At 46.5% G+C, this 14,247-nt stretch overlaps 1 protein-coding gene across 1 annotated transcript in view; it reads right to left on the bottom strand.

The window, feature by feature from the left end:
- Positions 1–14,247, bottom strand: part of XPR1 (xenotropic and polytropic retrovirus receptor 1) — a 115,327-nt gene that overhangs the window by 2,273 nt on the left and 98,807 nt on the right. Inside the window, exons 12-15 of the mRNA XM_066555193.1 lie at positions 7,345–7,511; positions 6,869–7,008; positions 5,446–5,667; positions 20–3,230 (exon numbers count right to left, since the gene is read on the bottom strand). Of these exons, the coding sequence (XP_066411290.1) occupies positions 3,170–3,230; positions 5,446–5,667; positions 6,869–7,008; positions 7,345–7,511 (590 nt within the window). The 3' untranslated portion in view covers positions 20–3,169. The remainder of the gene's footprint in view (positions 1–19; positions 3,231–5,445; positions 5,668–6,868; positions 7,009–7,344; positions 7,512–14,247) is intronic.

Here is a 14,247-nt window from a genome sequence, read left to right as displayed (position 1 = left end):
CCTCACCCCCAGCTTCCACCTCCCACCCAGCTGCATCCCAGCAACTAAAGCAGTGGATAAACCCCTCACCCCCAGCTCCTTTAACGCTGCTCTGTCCTTCTGGACTGCCACCCTGCTGCTCTCCCTACCAGGAGTGTTCTCAAGCACCCCTGAGCAAAGCCCAGCTCAGGAAATGCAGCCACCCTGGCCATGTCCCCACTGCCCTGGCTCCTGCTGCTCCCAAGGAGGGACAGGGCTATTTTCTCTCACCATCTGTTGTGCTTCATTAGGTCTCCCTTTATTGGCCAGATGTTCCTGTAGACGTGGAGCCATCCCAGCTTTAGTGCTTGCTCTCAGGAGGAATCTGCACGCCTGATTTCTCAGAAATCTCTGGGAGGGAGGGAACAGGCAGATGCAGGGCTGGGAGCTGGGAGCCTTTAAAAGCCACACTTCTGGGAATTCAGGCTGCTTTCCCCTGAGACAGCATCTTCACTGCCAAAAGGGACCATGTTTTATTTTAGGAGATCATGTTTGCTCCTCATAGCATGCCACCTCCCTTTTTCCTTTTTTTTTTTTTTCTCCTTACTTCTCCTGCCAGCAAAGACAGAAAAAGGGAAGAGAAAGAGCAGAGCAAGGAGCAGAGCAGATGGACACACTGAATTGTTGCTTCCCATAAGGATTTGGGTAAACTACAGAATAAGAATTTAATCACTTGCAACCCGACCCACCCCGTCACATTGGGAAGCAGAGGGTGGGACGGTGCAGCAGCAGGATGGACAGATGGACACAGGCCACCCAGCCTTGCCTTGCCCTCCCCAGCCCAGCTGAGGAAGGCAGGGTGCTCCCAGGGGATTGGCACCACTTCCAAATCACAGAACCATGGAATGGTTTGAGTTGGAAATGGCCTTAAGGACCATAGAGTTCCAGCCCCCTGCCTAGGGCAGGGACACCCTCCACTAGACCAAACTGCTCACAATGTCTCTCTGTATTTTTAATTTCCTTCTGAAAGGAAGATAATTACCAGTAAAGCTCAGATTCTTTGTATATATTAAAAAAAAAAATCACCACTTTGCTTAAGTAACACCCAGTGGTGTTACTTGATTTGAATGAATCCAAATAATTTTGGATTGCCTCCCTCCCAGTGCAGCTGCCCTCCCCTAAGCTCCCCAGTCAGGGATGGCTCCATTCCCCACTGCTGCAAATACCCACACATGGTTTGGACATGGCACCAGTGCTAATTAGGAACCTGAAATATTTTAAGGGGCTGAAATATTTTAAGGGGCTTTATCCCAGACTCCACTTCCATGGGAATGGGAATGCTCTGTTTAAAGTATGAGCTGACCTAAGGGAGGTAAAGCCAGGAATCCAGTGCAGCCCCAGCTCATCCAGCTCTGCTCCCACCAGAGCAGCCCCACACGGAGGGAGATGAGAGGAGCAGCACCACAACAGGATTTTAATCTGTTTAAAGGGTTTTAATCTATTTCCAACTAAATGAAGAGAAGCAAGTTTCCTTCTTCAGTTCCTCTGGGCAAGAGGCACAGCAGGCAAACTGAGGAAATGCAACATTCCGGTGCTGATTAAGGGAAACAATGACCAAAGAGCAACTGAGGAGAGATTCCTGATATTCCACTGCCCAACCTGTCACCAGCCAGGTGAGGATCCTCCTTCAGGAGTTTCACCCTTCCCTTGCCCACCCAGGGAGAACAAGGGAAGGGGAAGGACCACAGGACTCTGAGGGCTCCATGGCTCCCTCCCAGGAGGGGGGGAAGACCAACGAGACCATCGAGTTCACATCTCTCTTCCAACATGATTTGCTCAGCTGTGCACTACCCAAATCTGCTCAAGTATCCCACTTCCCAAACTGGGAGAATGAGATGAGCCAAAGGGGAGATGACCAGGACAGTGCCCAACAGGGGCTTTTTGCTAAACCAGAAGCCACAGAAGAGCTGTTTCCACCTCACCTTCCCCATCAGGACACCACAGTTCTTTCATGCTCCCTGAAACACAGCACCACTCCTAAGCCCCAGCATGATGAACCCGCTCTGTCCCATGAGAACTGTCACCTCCTTGCCTTGTCCCACCTTGCTGGGCTGCTGGAGAACTCCTGAAAAGCTCCCTGCTCGGACTGAGATGCCCTCATGACACACCTAAGGCTTGGAAAAGTACTTTTGGATCTGGAGAATGAAGTTCCAAAGCCTTTGCTCGCTCAGTGTTTTGTGCTGTTGGTGGGAACTAACTCTTCTTTCCTTAGGATCATCTGCACTACTTTCACACGTGGAGAAGTTGGCTTTGAACTGGCATGAGAGACATGCCCAGAAGCAATAGCAGCAACTAAAAAAATATCAGAAAGAGAAACTTTGGTTTAAAATAAAATTGAAAAGAAATAAAAGAGAGAGAAGGTACACACAGGTGCAAGTTGTCTCACTGAAGGGGTATTTGCAGGGGCATCACCCCACAACCCTGGAGATGGAAATCTACATTCCCCACTTTGTTTTACCATTACAACCTTCATTGCACAGGACTCAAAATCACTCTCATATGGTTGTTAAGTTTCATAAATAATGTGAAAACTATATGCAACAGATACATCATATTTCCAAAAAATTATAAGAAAAGTTACATCAAATTAAAAAGTAGCTTCATGAATGAAGATACTGCTCTAAGTGCACTTTCCCTGCAAGTGCAGCCAGTGCCTCAGCGCTGGATATGAAGGAAAAAAACCAAACAACTGAAAAATAAAACCAACAACAAAAAAAATCAGATTTAAAAAGTCCGGTTTCAACCAGTCAAAACCGGGCCAAGCAGAAACTGAGTGTGCTCTTGGCACTGTCCCATGAGGGAGTCCCCTATGATGCTTCATTATCCAGATAAGGTTTGTATGTCCTTGTTGAGACTGTAAACAATCCTTCTTTCCTGAACTGTCCTCTTTATTGGCAAAACAAAGTAAAATATTTTATTTTTTTTGTTTGTTTGTTTGTTTAAAATAGAACATTAAAATTAACCCAGAAGAAAAGAAACGAAACACAGTGAGCTTGTTGGAGTCCATAGGATCTGGTCTGGAAGAGCTCAGAAAACGTGTTCAGTGTTTTCTCCTGTTTTCAGCTGGATCTGTACCAGAGCTCGGGTTACTTGGGGAAGAGGGGAACAGAACGAGAAAACAAAGGATGTGGAATAAGAGAACGTGGCCATCTCATGTGTTCACTTCGTTTGCTAGGTCCTCTATCAATACCTTTGTGTCAGAAGCCTTGGACCTGGAAAAGAACAAAACACAAAACACTCACTGGGGAGAAGGAATTCCTGGAATGATGTGCAGACAGCAAACCCACAGTGCACTTGGGGGAATAAAAAAAGGGAAAAAAATGTCTTTCTTATGCAGAGGGGGAATAAACAATCTACTGTTTCACACCCTCCCACTCTCCCTGGGAATAGCAGAGCCTTGTAAAGATCTCCAGCTGTCCCTCAGCATCCTCCTCCTGTGGCACTGCCCACTCTGCCCATGGCCAGTGTCACCTGCCAGGCTGTGACATGGCTGGGGACACTGCACTGCTGGATGTGGGGCACCTGCCCAGCCCTCCACACAGAACCCCACCAAACCCTTGCAGGATCCAGAGGAGTGCTCCTGCTCCATCTCCCGCTGGGCTGCAGGAAGGAGCAGGAAGTTCTTTAGGGATATGCCTGGCACATCTCCACTCACTGCATGTCTGAGGGATAAATGGGCATGGCTGGAGGGAATTCCAGCAGCCTTTGGCTCACAGTCCCTTTGCATAACATTTTTCAGTCCCTAGCAGCCACCCCAAGGCTGTTGGTATTGGTCCCATCCATGCAGGGATAAGAGCCAAGCACAGCCCTGAGGCCAGAGCACACCCTCCTCCTCCTCCTCCCACCCCTCCCAGGCAGTGCTGCAGGGATTGCACAACACTCCTGACCCTGTGCCTCAGCATCCCTGAGGAGCCTGGGTGTGCTCCCTGGCCAAAGGGCAGGGCTGCACAGCTGGGCTGCCAGGGCTGGAGGGACACAGGACACTGGAGCAACACTGCAGGGGAATGCATACAGGGGGCAGGTTCAGGGGCTGGGGTGCAGGGTGGGAAAACATTTGGGGTGCAAGGATGATGGGTGGGAAGAAGAAAAATGTATGGTTTTGGATTTGAGAGAGGAAGGAGTCTGAGATCTTACATATGAACCTTAACCAAAGAATAACTGGAATCATACAGAGACATGGAATGGTTTGGGTTGGAAGGGACCTTAAAGATCATCTGGTTCCAACCCCACTGCTAGAGGCAGGGATGTGAGTGACATCTACAGACCATACTGCTCAGGGCCAAATCCAGCCTGGCCTTGAACACTTCCAGGGATCCAGGGGCATCCACAGCTTCTCTGGGCAACCTGTGCAGGTTCTCATCACCCTCACAGGGAAAAAATTCTTCTTAATATCTAATCTAACCCTGCCTTCTGTCAGTTTAAAACCATTGGCCCTTCTATGAGGTATAAAGAGCCCCTCTCCCTCTTTCTCATAAATGTCTGCTTGAGGAGAACCTCTCCTCCACTTTGCATTTATAACCTCTGGCTATTTCTGCAGGAGGGGAGCCTTGTAAAAAGGGTGAGTAAAAAGGGAACTCCCCTTTCCTGATTTCAGGAAAGGGAATTTCCCTTTCCTTTCCATTTGGGGGTTCTGGTAAAGCCCAAATGCCTACAGGATGGATTAACTCCCTGGCAGAGAGAGGAACGCTCGTTCACTAATTGGACCTGCCCTCCTTTTGTGCAACTTTGAAAATCTTTGTGCGACTTTGAAAATCTTTGCACGACTTTGAACCCTTTGTGCCATTCCCAGTGCAGGACTCCCAGTGAGGACTCCCAGCCCACAAACACCCAGCATGCAGCAGCTGCAGGGCAGGCTTCTCTAGCAGTTCTATTACTTTCTTTTAGGCTTTTTCTTTCCTTTTTATCAGTTTATGTAAATGGGAATATCCATTTAAAAAGCAGTGTAGAATGTCCAGATATATGATAAAAGATATTATTTTCTAGCAAGTAAAGGTCAATAAAGCTAAGTCATAAAACTAGATGACTCAAGTAAGGTTGATTTAACTGGGTCTAGTAAATCTCTACTCAATAAAAGGTGTAGAAATCTAAGAGGAAAAGAAGAAATAATTGAATGAGAAATGTGTACTACAATATTATCATATCTTACATAAAAATGTAGCAGTAGGAATAACACTAGTTATGGGAAAAATCACCTAACTGGCATGGATAAAGTTGTCTCTAGATAATGATGAAGACTAGACAAAAACACGATTCTGACAGCTTCTGAGTCCTAAGGGAAGAGTTTGAGGTAATGGAAAAGGTTCTGTCTTTCTCAGGACGGAAGCACAACTGAAATCTCCACTGAGTACTGTACACGCTTAGGCTGCAGGGGGAAGGAACAGATCTGCAAACAGCACAAGTTATCATTCAGAGCAGGGCTGAACGTACTGCGAGGCGAGGCGGGGCCGGCGCAGGGACACGCTCAGGCTGCGCTTCCACTGCTTGTTCTTGCGGCGGTTGCGGACTCCGTCCTCCTGGTCCATCATCTGGTCCAGGAGCGTCAGGTCGTCGGCGTTGAGCGGCGCCACCGAGATGTCCCTCACGGCACGGAACTCCCCGCAGTTGTTCAGGTGCTCGTTCTCCAGGCGGAAGAAGTTCCACACAAACCGCCTGCGTGGATGGATGGATGGATGGATGGATGGATGGATGGATGGATGGATGGATGGATGGATGGATGGATGGATGGATGGATGGATGGATGGATGGATGGATGGATGGAGGAAAAAATGGGAATTACCAACTGAGTTCCACTTTTTGCAGGTGTTTCCTGCGTTTGGCAAAGCACTGGAGAAACATCCTAACAGCAACATCTTTCCTCTGGAGAGCAACAGAACCTGTCACTTTTATTCCCTATCCTAATATGGACAGCATTACATTGTTCAAGCATTACAAGCCAAAGGCTGTAATAGGAGCTCCTTTGAGCCAGGTCTCATAAGCTTTTGGAGGTCTATAACACACCCAAGATAGCTCAGCTACCCTTGGAGGCATAAAAATCAGCAGGATGGCTTCTGTTGCAGTGTTGAAAACAAAAAGGTTTAATAAAAGGCAAAATAACAAACAGAGAAAAACCAAGCCAGGTGCCAGAGATTCTTGCTCCTGGTAAAACACCCCACAAAAGCCATTAGTTTCTTTGTTCACTTCTTTTTCTAGTAAATTGCCCAGACAGGACTTTTACTTCTGTCCAACTGGCTATCCTTAAATTTGAGGTGAAGTCCCCTAGGCCTCTGAGGTGGCTTTTTCACCTAATCAAGGAGAACAACTTCTGGGCTTCTTTCCTTTTTGAGGGGAAAAAGGATAGTTTTGTCACTCTCTCAACAGGGGGCACATTCCTACAAAAGGCCACCTCCAGCACCTACATGAGAGAGGGTCAGCATCAAGTTCTTCCCAGGAAGCTGTGGGGGTGGGTTTCCAGCTACAGGAAAGGTGTTTAAAACTCCTGGAAGCTTGCAGGATCCAAATCGATGACACAGAATACAAAGAGGTTTGAAGATTGGAAACTTGAGAATCAAGTGAAGTTTCAATTGGAAATTTCAAGAAATTTGGTAAAAACTAACCCCTCAAGATTATGTCACAGTTCAGAAGGAACTTCAAACACAGTGTGAAGGATTCAGCTCCACACTGTGGCAGAGCCCCCTACCCTTTTTTTCACTCAGCACCCTGTTTGGATTAAATATTCCTGCTAATCCTGGCCCCCTTGAAACAAAAACTACATCCAAAGGATCCAGGTGCTTCCCCCCGCCCCCCCATGCTGACGCTGCAGAACAAAAAAGTGAAAACAAGAGAAATGAGCTGCTCAGCCCAGCAGCCTTACCGGAACACCTCAAGTGGGGCAAACACAGTAGAAATGATGTCTGCAGCGTAGGGAAAGATTTGCATGGAAGTGAGGGAGATCTGGATGGTCCACGCAAAACGCAGGATGACATCTTCTACAATGGCACAATAGTAGTATGCCTGAGGAGCAACAAGAACAAAACAGCTCAGCAAACACCTTCTGCATCCAAAAGACCTCATCAGGTCTTTGGGAAGCTACAGAATCTCCTGCTCAAACTCAGACAAAACAAGGGCATTTCTCTTGGAAATGAGAAATGATCTCTTGGAAACAAATTTCATTTGTTGATTATTTCAACGAGAAATGATCTCTTGGAAACAAATCAGCTCTACTGCTGGAAAATCCCAGCCTGTAGCATTGAAATGCTCCAGTGAGCAACTGCAACATGCTTTAAACTCAGCAAGTTTGGTTAAAGTGTTACAAGCCTGTCCTAAGGTAAGAGCAGGCTGCATACGCACTTTCTGTGGGTAGACAATTCCTTCTCGGAGAAAGGTATTTTCACCAGCATTTTTGTCAAAGAGACCCCAGTCCATCTTCAGGTCCCAAATGAGGGTATAGCAAGAGCTGATGAAACAGAAGATAATCCACAGGTAGAAGAACACTTGGGTGTCACTGTGGTTTTTAGCTGGAAAAGAGAAGAACAACACACTTTTGTAGAACTGAGAGCACATTCCTTCTTAAAACAGCTACAAAGTGCCTCACTTGAATAGTCACCTAGGAAATCACCTCTTCTATCCAAGTTCTGGGAATCTGAACCAAACCAACACCCTTAGCAGGACCTGCTTTATATTGTTATTCAAATTCCACTTTCATCTCGTTCACCTTTCAGCGCTTGGGTTTGCAATTTACATTAATATTTGGAACAGGCTCCCAGGGAAGTGGTCACAGTCCAAAGCCTGCCTAAGTTCAGGAAATGTTTGGGGAACACCCCGAGGAACATGGTGGGATTCTTGGGGATGGTCCCATGCAGGGCCAGGTGCTGGGCTCGAGGATCCTTGTGGGTTCCAACTCAGGATATTCCATGGTTTTCATTTTCCTGGATTCATGGCATAGCTGCCATTCTGGCTCTGAACAGCAGGTGGAAGCTGAGGGCCACGTTTCACAAAGGACACGGGCTCGTACAAAGGATACAGCACTGACGCAGAGCTCAGTGAGGAGGGTTTGGTGAGAAAATATTTGAGTTTGTATTAACATCAACAGCTGTGAATCAGTTGGAGATTCCCCCATTTTCTCTCCACTAAAAGCCTGAAGAGCATGAGCAGTACAGGAATTACCCCCAGCCATTTCAGAGCTTGTGGTAGCAAGGGAAAAGGCAGCAGTACATTATAATGAACAAATCCTAAAGTAGGCTCTGTATGGAGTTTTAAATACCCATACAGAGCTCCTCTTTGGAAACAGGAGACTGTGGGCCCACCATCTGCTCAGTTGGGGATAGTTTCTCCAACGTTGTTTCCCACTCCCCCTGGAAAGGTTACCTTGCTCTCAATTTGGCTACAATTCCCTAAATCAGCTGCCTGGGGAAAACCAAACAGAGCTGGTATTTCTGTTTGCTTTTGCAAAGCTGGCTCCAAAAATTCATGCAAATAAACCCCATTATGATGCTTCAGAAGGCTGAGACATTTAGCACCTCGCTGCTAGCAGGAATCTCTCCTTTCTGTGCAGCCTCAGCAATTGCTCATTCACTGATTTCTCTCTAACAAAGCAAACAACATTTCCAGTACAAAAAAAGATGTTTTCAGCCCAAGCCCAACGTCACACTAAACAACAGCACCTTTTTCTATTTATGTGGCTTTAAAACAACAGAATCCCTGCAGCTGATCAGCCAAGGAGCAACAGGACAGTTTTCCCTCTCCTTCCCTCTGTATTTCCAGCAATTATGATTAGATGTAAAGCGGCAATCCGATAAAATTAATGGAGGTGAAAATGAGAGTACATTCCTCCCATTACGCCTTTCAGGCTTCCTGGACATGATGTGCAGGATATAGGTCAAACCCACACGCTCCTTCCCCTCTCAAAACACCCCCCTAAGGCAAACCTCTGAACCTTCCCCTCTCAGAACACCCCCCTAAGGCAAACCTCTGAATGCCACTCATGCAGCAAAGCCCGTTTTGCACAGGAAAAGGGCACAGGATGGCTGCAGCTCCCAGCTCTGAGCAGCTTCCCTGCTTTGGGGCAAGGCTGGAAGCCTTTCAGCACTCCCCACATGCTCAGCTTGGCCAAGACACGGGTCCAGCATCACATTCCTGGTCCCTGCAGAGCGCTGACGTCACCCAGGAGCAGCGCTCGTGGATGCCCAGGTACCTCACACGCTGCTGCTGCTGCTGCCTGGAAACAGCCTCTCCCAGGCTATTTTTAACGTGCAGCTGCCCACAGAAAGGGACACAGGTGAGGATTTTGGAGCTTAGCAATGAGGGCTGCACTGCCAGGTTTCATTCCTCTCCCCCCCATAGCTCCTCCAAAGCCTCCACAACATTATTTCAGGAAGAAAAGGCAGATGCTGACATTCGGTGACTCATGAGACACTAAGCCTGTTCTTTCCAGCCTTATTTTTAGCTCATTAGATCTCCATGTTTAGTTCCCATTACCAGACCCTAAAGGATAATTCAGAGGCAGTTCATGGGTTATATGTGCTTTCAAAGCACCCCGTGATGCTGCAGTGCTTCCTCTCACCTTAGGCTTGGAAGTTACATCATGCTGCTTTGGGCTGGGTTCTTTTTTAGGCTTTTTTTCCCCTTAAGGACAGAATTCAAATAAACTGAGTCTTATTCCACTCCTTCATGGAGCAGCCATGGAGAAGGCAGTGCAGCCATGCTCTGCAGGAGCAGGTGGAAGAGCAGGGAAGCATTGCTGGGCAGCTCTTTTGGAGTTCTGTGGTCATGGAGGGGCCACTCTGCCCCCTGATTCTCATCTCCAAGCACACAAGGGGTGAGGAAAACTCTATCCTAAACTGGCAGCTACAGAGGAAGGGGATTTCAAAGGTTCTTGCTGCTTAAACCTAAATCCCAAAATGGCTCAGGCTGGAAGGGACAGTGGGTCACCTGGTCCAACCTGTCTGCTCAAGCAGGGTCATCCCAGAGCACATGGCACAAGCTCTTGTGAGCAATTACAGAGAGGAGAACTGGGAAGGAAAAGGCCCAAGTGAGAAATGGAATCTCACCAATCTCAAAAGCATGTGCTTGTTTTCAGTTAAGTTATCCTGGGCTCAGTTCCTCTCTCCCTGCTTCTGTCTTTGCAGCAGCCTTTTCAGTGGCACCTGGGGTCACACTGCTTGGCCCTTTGCTCCTGCTCCCTTTCTCACCAACCAGCTCTGCAATGCATTCAGCTCCTGAAAAAAAATTCATTAAAAACCCAAATCACTCCCTGGTAAAATGCCCTAATCAGAACTAGCCCATTGTCTTCAGTCTTGGCCTCTAAGTCCTTCCTTTAATCACTTATCCTCCTTTTCCTCCTGCCTGCAGTTCTGTTTGATACCTTCCTTCCTTCTGTCCTCATTGGTATTCAGCTGGTGTGCAGAAATATGTTACTGCTCCAGGCAAGCAATTATAGCTGGGTCTCTGCTGGCTGGTCCTAGCAGCCCTCTCCACTGCTGCTCAGGGGGAGAGAAAATCAAGGCATTCATATTCTGCCCAGAGGCTCCATCAACTCCTGGCCTGCCGGTTTTCCAGGAGCAATACAGAGCTCTGCATATTTATGATGATGTCAGGGTCTATTTAAGCAGGAACTGTTTAATCCTGTGTGTTTTTTCTTTGTTTAATGAGGTGCTAGAAAACACCAAAAACCATGAGAGAGAGAGAGGCTCTGGATGAGAGAAGCACTCTGGCAGATCTCAGCCTCTCCAGGAAGGAAAAAAGAGGAAGTTTTCAGTACCCCATGGTACCAGCGACATCTCCCCAAAGGAGGCATGAAGGACCTTCCTGCTCCATGCTCCAAAGGGCACCACCACAGAGCAACCTCCTGAGCTGCTGTTACTCAAAGCAGCACGTGCAGGACAAAACAGCAGCAGCACAAAACCTCTGAAGCTGCAGGTGCAGCTCAGAGCCTGAGGATGGGCTGATTTCAGTGCTCTCACTGCCATGCCTGCAGCCTGGAGGTGTGCACTTATGTCAGAGGCTATCTGAGTCCACAGTGCTCCTCCACTTGCCACAAAGCCTGTGGGAAGCAGCGTGCCACAAGAGCTGTGTGCAGCCTTCACCACACAATTTCCATTAGCATCCTCAGTTTACCCTGTAACATGCAATTCCAGCAGATCCTCTGCACAAATACACCTCAAATTGCTCCAGAAGGTCAACTAGATAAATAATGGATGGCTTCCACCTTTGAACTGAAGCTGTGAATGGCCACAGTCCCAGAAAACAGCCAAAGGCACTTGCAGCAGCAGAATTTACTGCCTGCAAAAAGTGCTGATAGGCAATATCCTGGATCCCCAGACCAGCCCCAGGGGCCACAGAATCTGACTGGCATTCTGAGGGAGCACTGCTCTGCAGAAATCACAGCCCACTGGAAGCACAGGCAAGAGAAAAGGCTGCTTTCCATCAAAGAGAGACAGCCAGTGCTCTCCTGAATGCTGTTAATATTGACTTTACCTCCAAAGAATTCAGCTGTTTACCCTGCTGAATTATTCTGGGGAATGTAAACACTATATAGTATTCAACACAGCAAAAATCAATGCCATGTATTATTGAAGGGCTGGATAAGAGCACAATGGCCCTTGATAAGCATTCCTGGCTTGTCACCCACCGTGGGTTGTGCTGATGGGGAGGGCTCTGATAACAGCTGCAGGTTATCAGGGAACACAGCCAGGTAAGCCCTGCTACACAGAACAGCAACAACCCAGCCACAGCAACTCTGCCAACTAAACAGCTCCCAGTCCAGGCCTGCCAAAGGCAGCCTCAATCACAGATTTGGGCAGAAGCAAAGCACAAATGTATTTAGTGTGCAAGGCAGCTCTGAGCAGGCCTAGGGATGCTGTGTGCCCATTAACTCCATCCCAGCACACCACAGGGCAGGGTGACAGCCAGAAGTGACTTATCTACATAAGAACTGCCATCAGAGTGACATGCCCAAGCATTTGTCTAACATCTCAGTGCTCAAAGCACAGCAACACCTCTCCACTCAGTAATTAGATCTCTTAATGAGTAGGGAGAGCTGCCTTTCTGCCCAGCCAGCACGTCCTGCTGTTTAGCACTGATCAATGGCAGAAGCAGGACATGACAGGGGACTTGATGCAGTTAAAAGGCAAAAATAACCCACAGGAGCACAGACAGGACTGTGGAGAGCTGATGGGCCCTGCCAAACACTGACTCTTCCCAAAGAACCTCCCCTTGGATTGTGCAAACCTCTGCAGTCGCCTCGGGGCACAATTTAAGCAAAGCAGCAGCGAAGAACTGTCAAGAGGCAACATCTCATGTCTTCTTTTAGCCAAGAGTCTACATTTACAGAGCAGAGAACTCCCAAAATCGTGTTTGGATTAAAAACCCTCTGCAGGTTTGCGTTGGTTTGTGTCTAATTTGAAGACATGGCAGCAAACTCCTGGCTTGTACCTCACCAAGTGACAAGTGTGATTTAGCTGCAAACAGGAGGAAGCATATCAGCCATGGCTGAGAGTGGAGCTGGTTCTTTTCTGGTGCCTCCTTTAGCTTTTGAGAAGTGCTGTTAGAGAAGGTTTCATCTCTACCTTGAGAAGGATGGGGTTTCCAATTAGAACATTTGCCAGAAGTCTCACTAATAAGAATATCTGATCAGAAATCAATAGCATGGGGATGGAGACACAATGTCATCTCCTACCTCTATAGTACTTTGACATCCAACAGCAAATTTCTTTCAAAATTTACTTCTTTTAAAAGCAAAAGAGAAAAACTGTTAGATGACTGCATCTCCTACATTTCTGCACCACCACAGACTCCAGACCTGTGTGTATCTGACAGGAAGATTGCTTGTAATGCAGCCACTTGCTTTCCTTAAAATGTTCCATTAAAAAAAGGGTCAGGCTTCCCACCTTAAGTGCCTGTGAAATTAAGAATCAGTAGGTCACCCTTTTAACTTACACCTCATTCATTAGCATTCCCATTTCCCCAGCCACCTTTAACACAAAGGCATATTAAGTGACATTTGTGCTATTCTAAAAAAACCCAAAAGCTACTCAGAGAGCTATAAAAATTTTAGTAACAAGCAGTCATAAAAAGCAAAAAATAAGTATTTAAATAATTAAAAAAGAAAGTTTCAAATAATTTAAGAAACCAAACAAAAATAACTAAAACTGAGTGTACTCAACCTATTTTTAAGACTTTTAAATTAAAGCAAAAAGTTAAAGTAAAAAAATAAAGACTAAGAAAATGAAATTTTAGTAGACATGGAGGCAACATACTCAATAAATAAAACCTTAAATAAATAAATATTTAATAAAACAATACCTATAACAAATAATTATGTTATAGTAAGGGGGCAACTAACCAATCTAAAAAAGCATATTTTTACAAACCATCAAAATATAAACTTAGAAAACAAGTGAAGATTCCTAAGTTTTTGTATATACCCAACTCTCCAAAGGCACTTTTGGGTAAGAACTCATTAAAACAACTAAAAGTAAAGATCACATTTAAAAAGAAAGAAATTATTTTAAAAGTAAAAGACCAACAATATGTAAAACATACTAAATATTAACAATTAGTAAAACCAAAATTAAAAATAAAATGTGGCTGTTCCTGCTGCAGCATTCCAGGGATGCTCCCAGCTCCACCCCAAGCACCATCCCTGGGATACTGGGCTGGGTGTCAGCAATCAGCTGAGCTAACAGGAAACCAGGAGAAACCAGGGTACCACAGAGCCCTGAGGAGGTCAGAGGGCAGGATGGGAAATGTTTGCCCATGGCAATGCCTCCCAATTCCTCACTAATGACACTGCTGCCTCTGATGGAAAGGATCAGAAAGACTGCCTAATGAACACAACTCATTACTGGAGGCCTCCTGGGCACGGGATGACAGGGTTGCAGACAAAAACTCATCCTAGCTCCCAGCAATGTGACAGACTGTGCATGTTTTGGCTCCAAATAATCATCCTGGTGGAGCTGCCAGTGTGCTGTGCTAAGGGAAGGCGTGTGAAAACGGCAAGTATTAAGAAAGAAGCCAGTTAATCCCATTACAAAGTTTGTTTTACTCCAAGAGGTCAATCCAAGCACTCTATAAGGCTCTTGTGACTCCTAAATCAAATGCTGACAGCTCTTTCAGTGCTGAGGAAGAGGGGGAGAGATAGGAGGTCTTGTACCAACACACAAGTAAGGGAACAAGGTCTCATAAATGCTGCTTGATTCATTCTTTTGTGATTTTTTTTTAAGTTTTGTGCTTACAAAAATTCTACATGTCCAC

The sequence above is a fragment of the Molothrus aeneus genome, chromosome 9 (assembly GCF_037042795.1).
Source record: "Molothrus aeneus isolate 106 chromosome 9, BPBGC_Maene_1.0, whole genome shotgun sequence".
Lineage (NCBI taxonomy): Eukaryota > Metazoa > Chordata > Aves > Passeriformes > Icteridae > Molothrus > Molothrus aeneus.
This window is presented reverse-complemented; position numbering and strand designations above follow the sequence as displayed.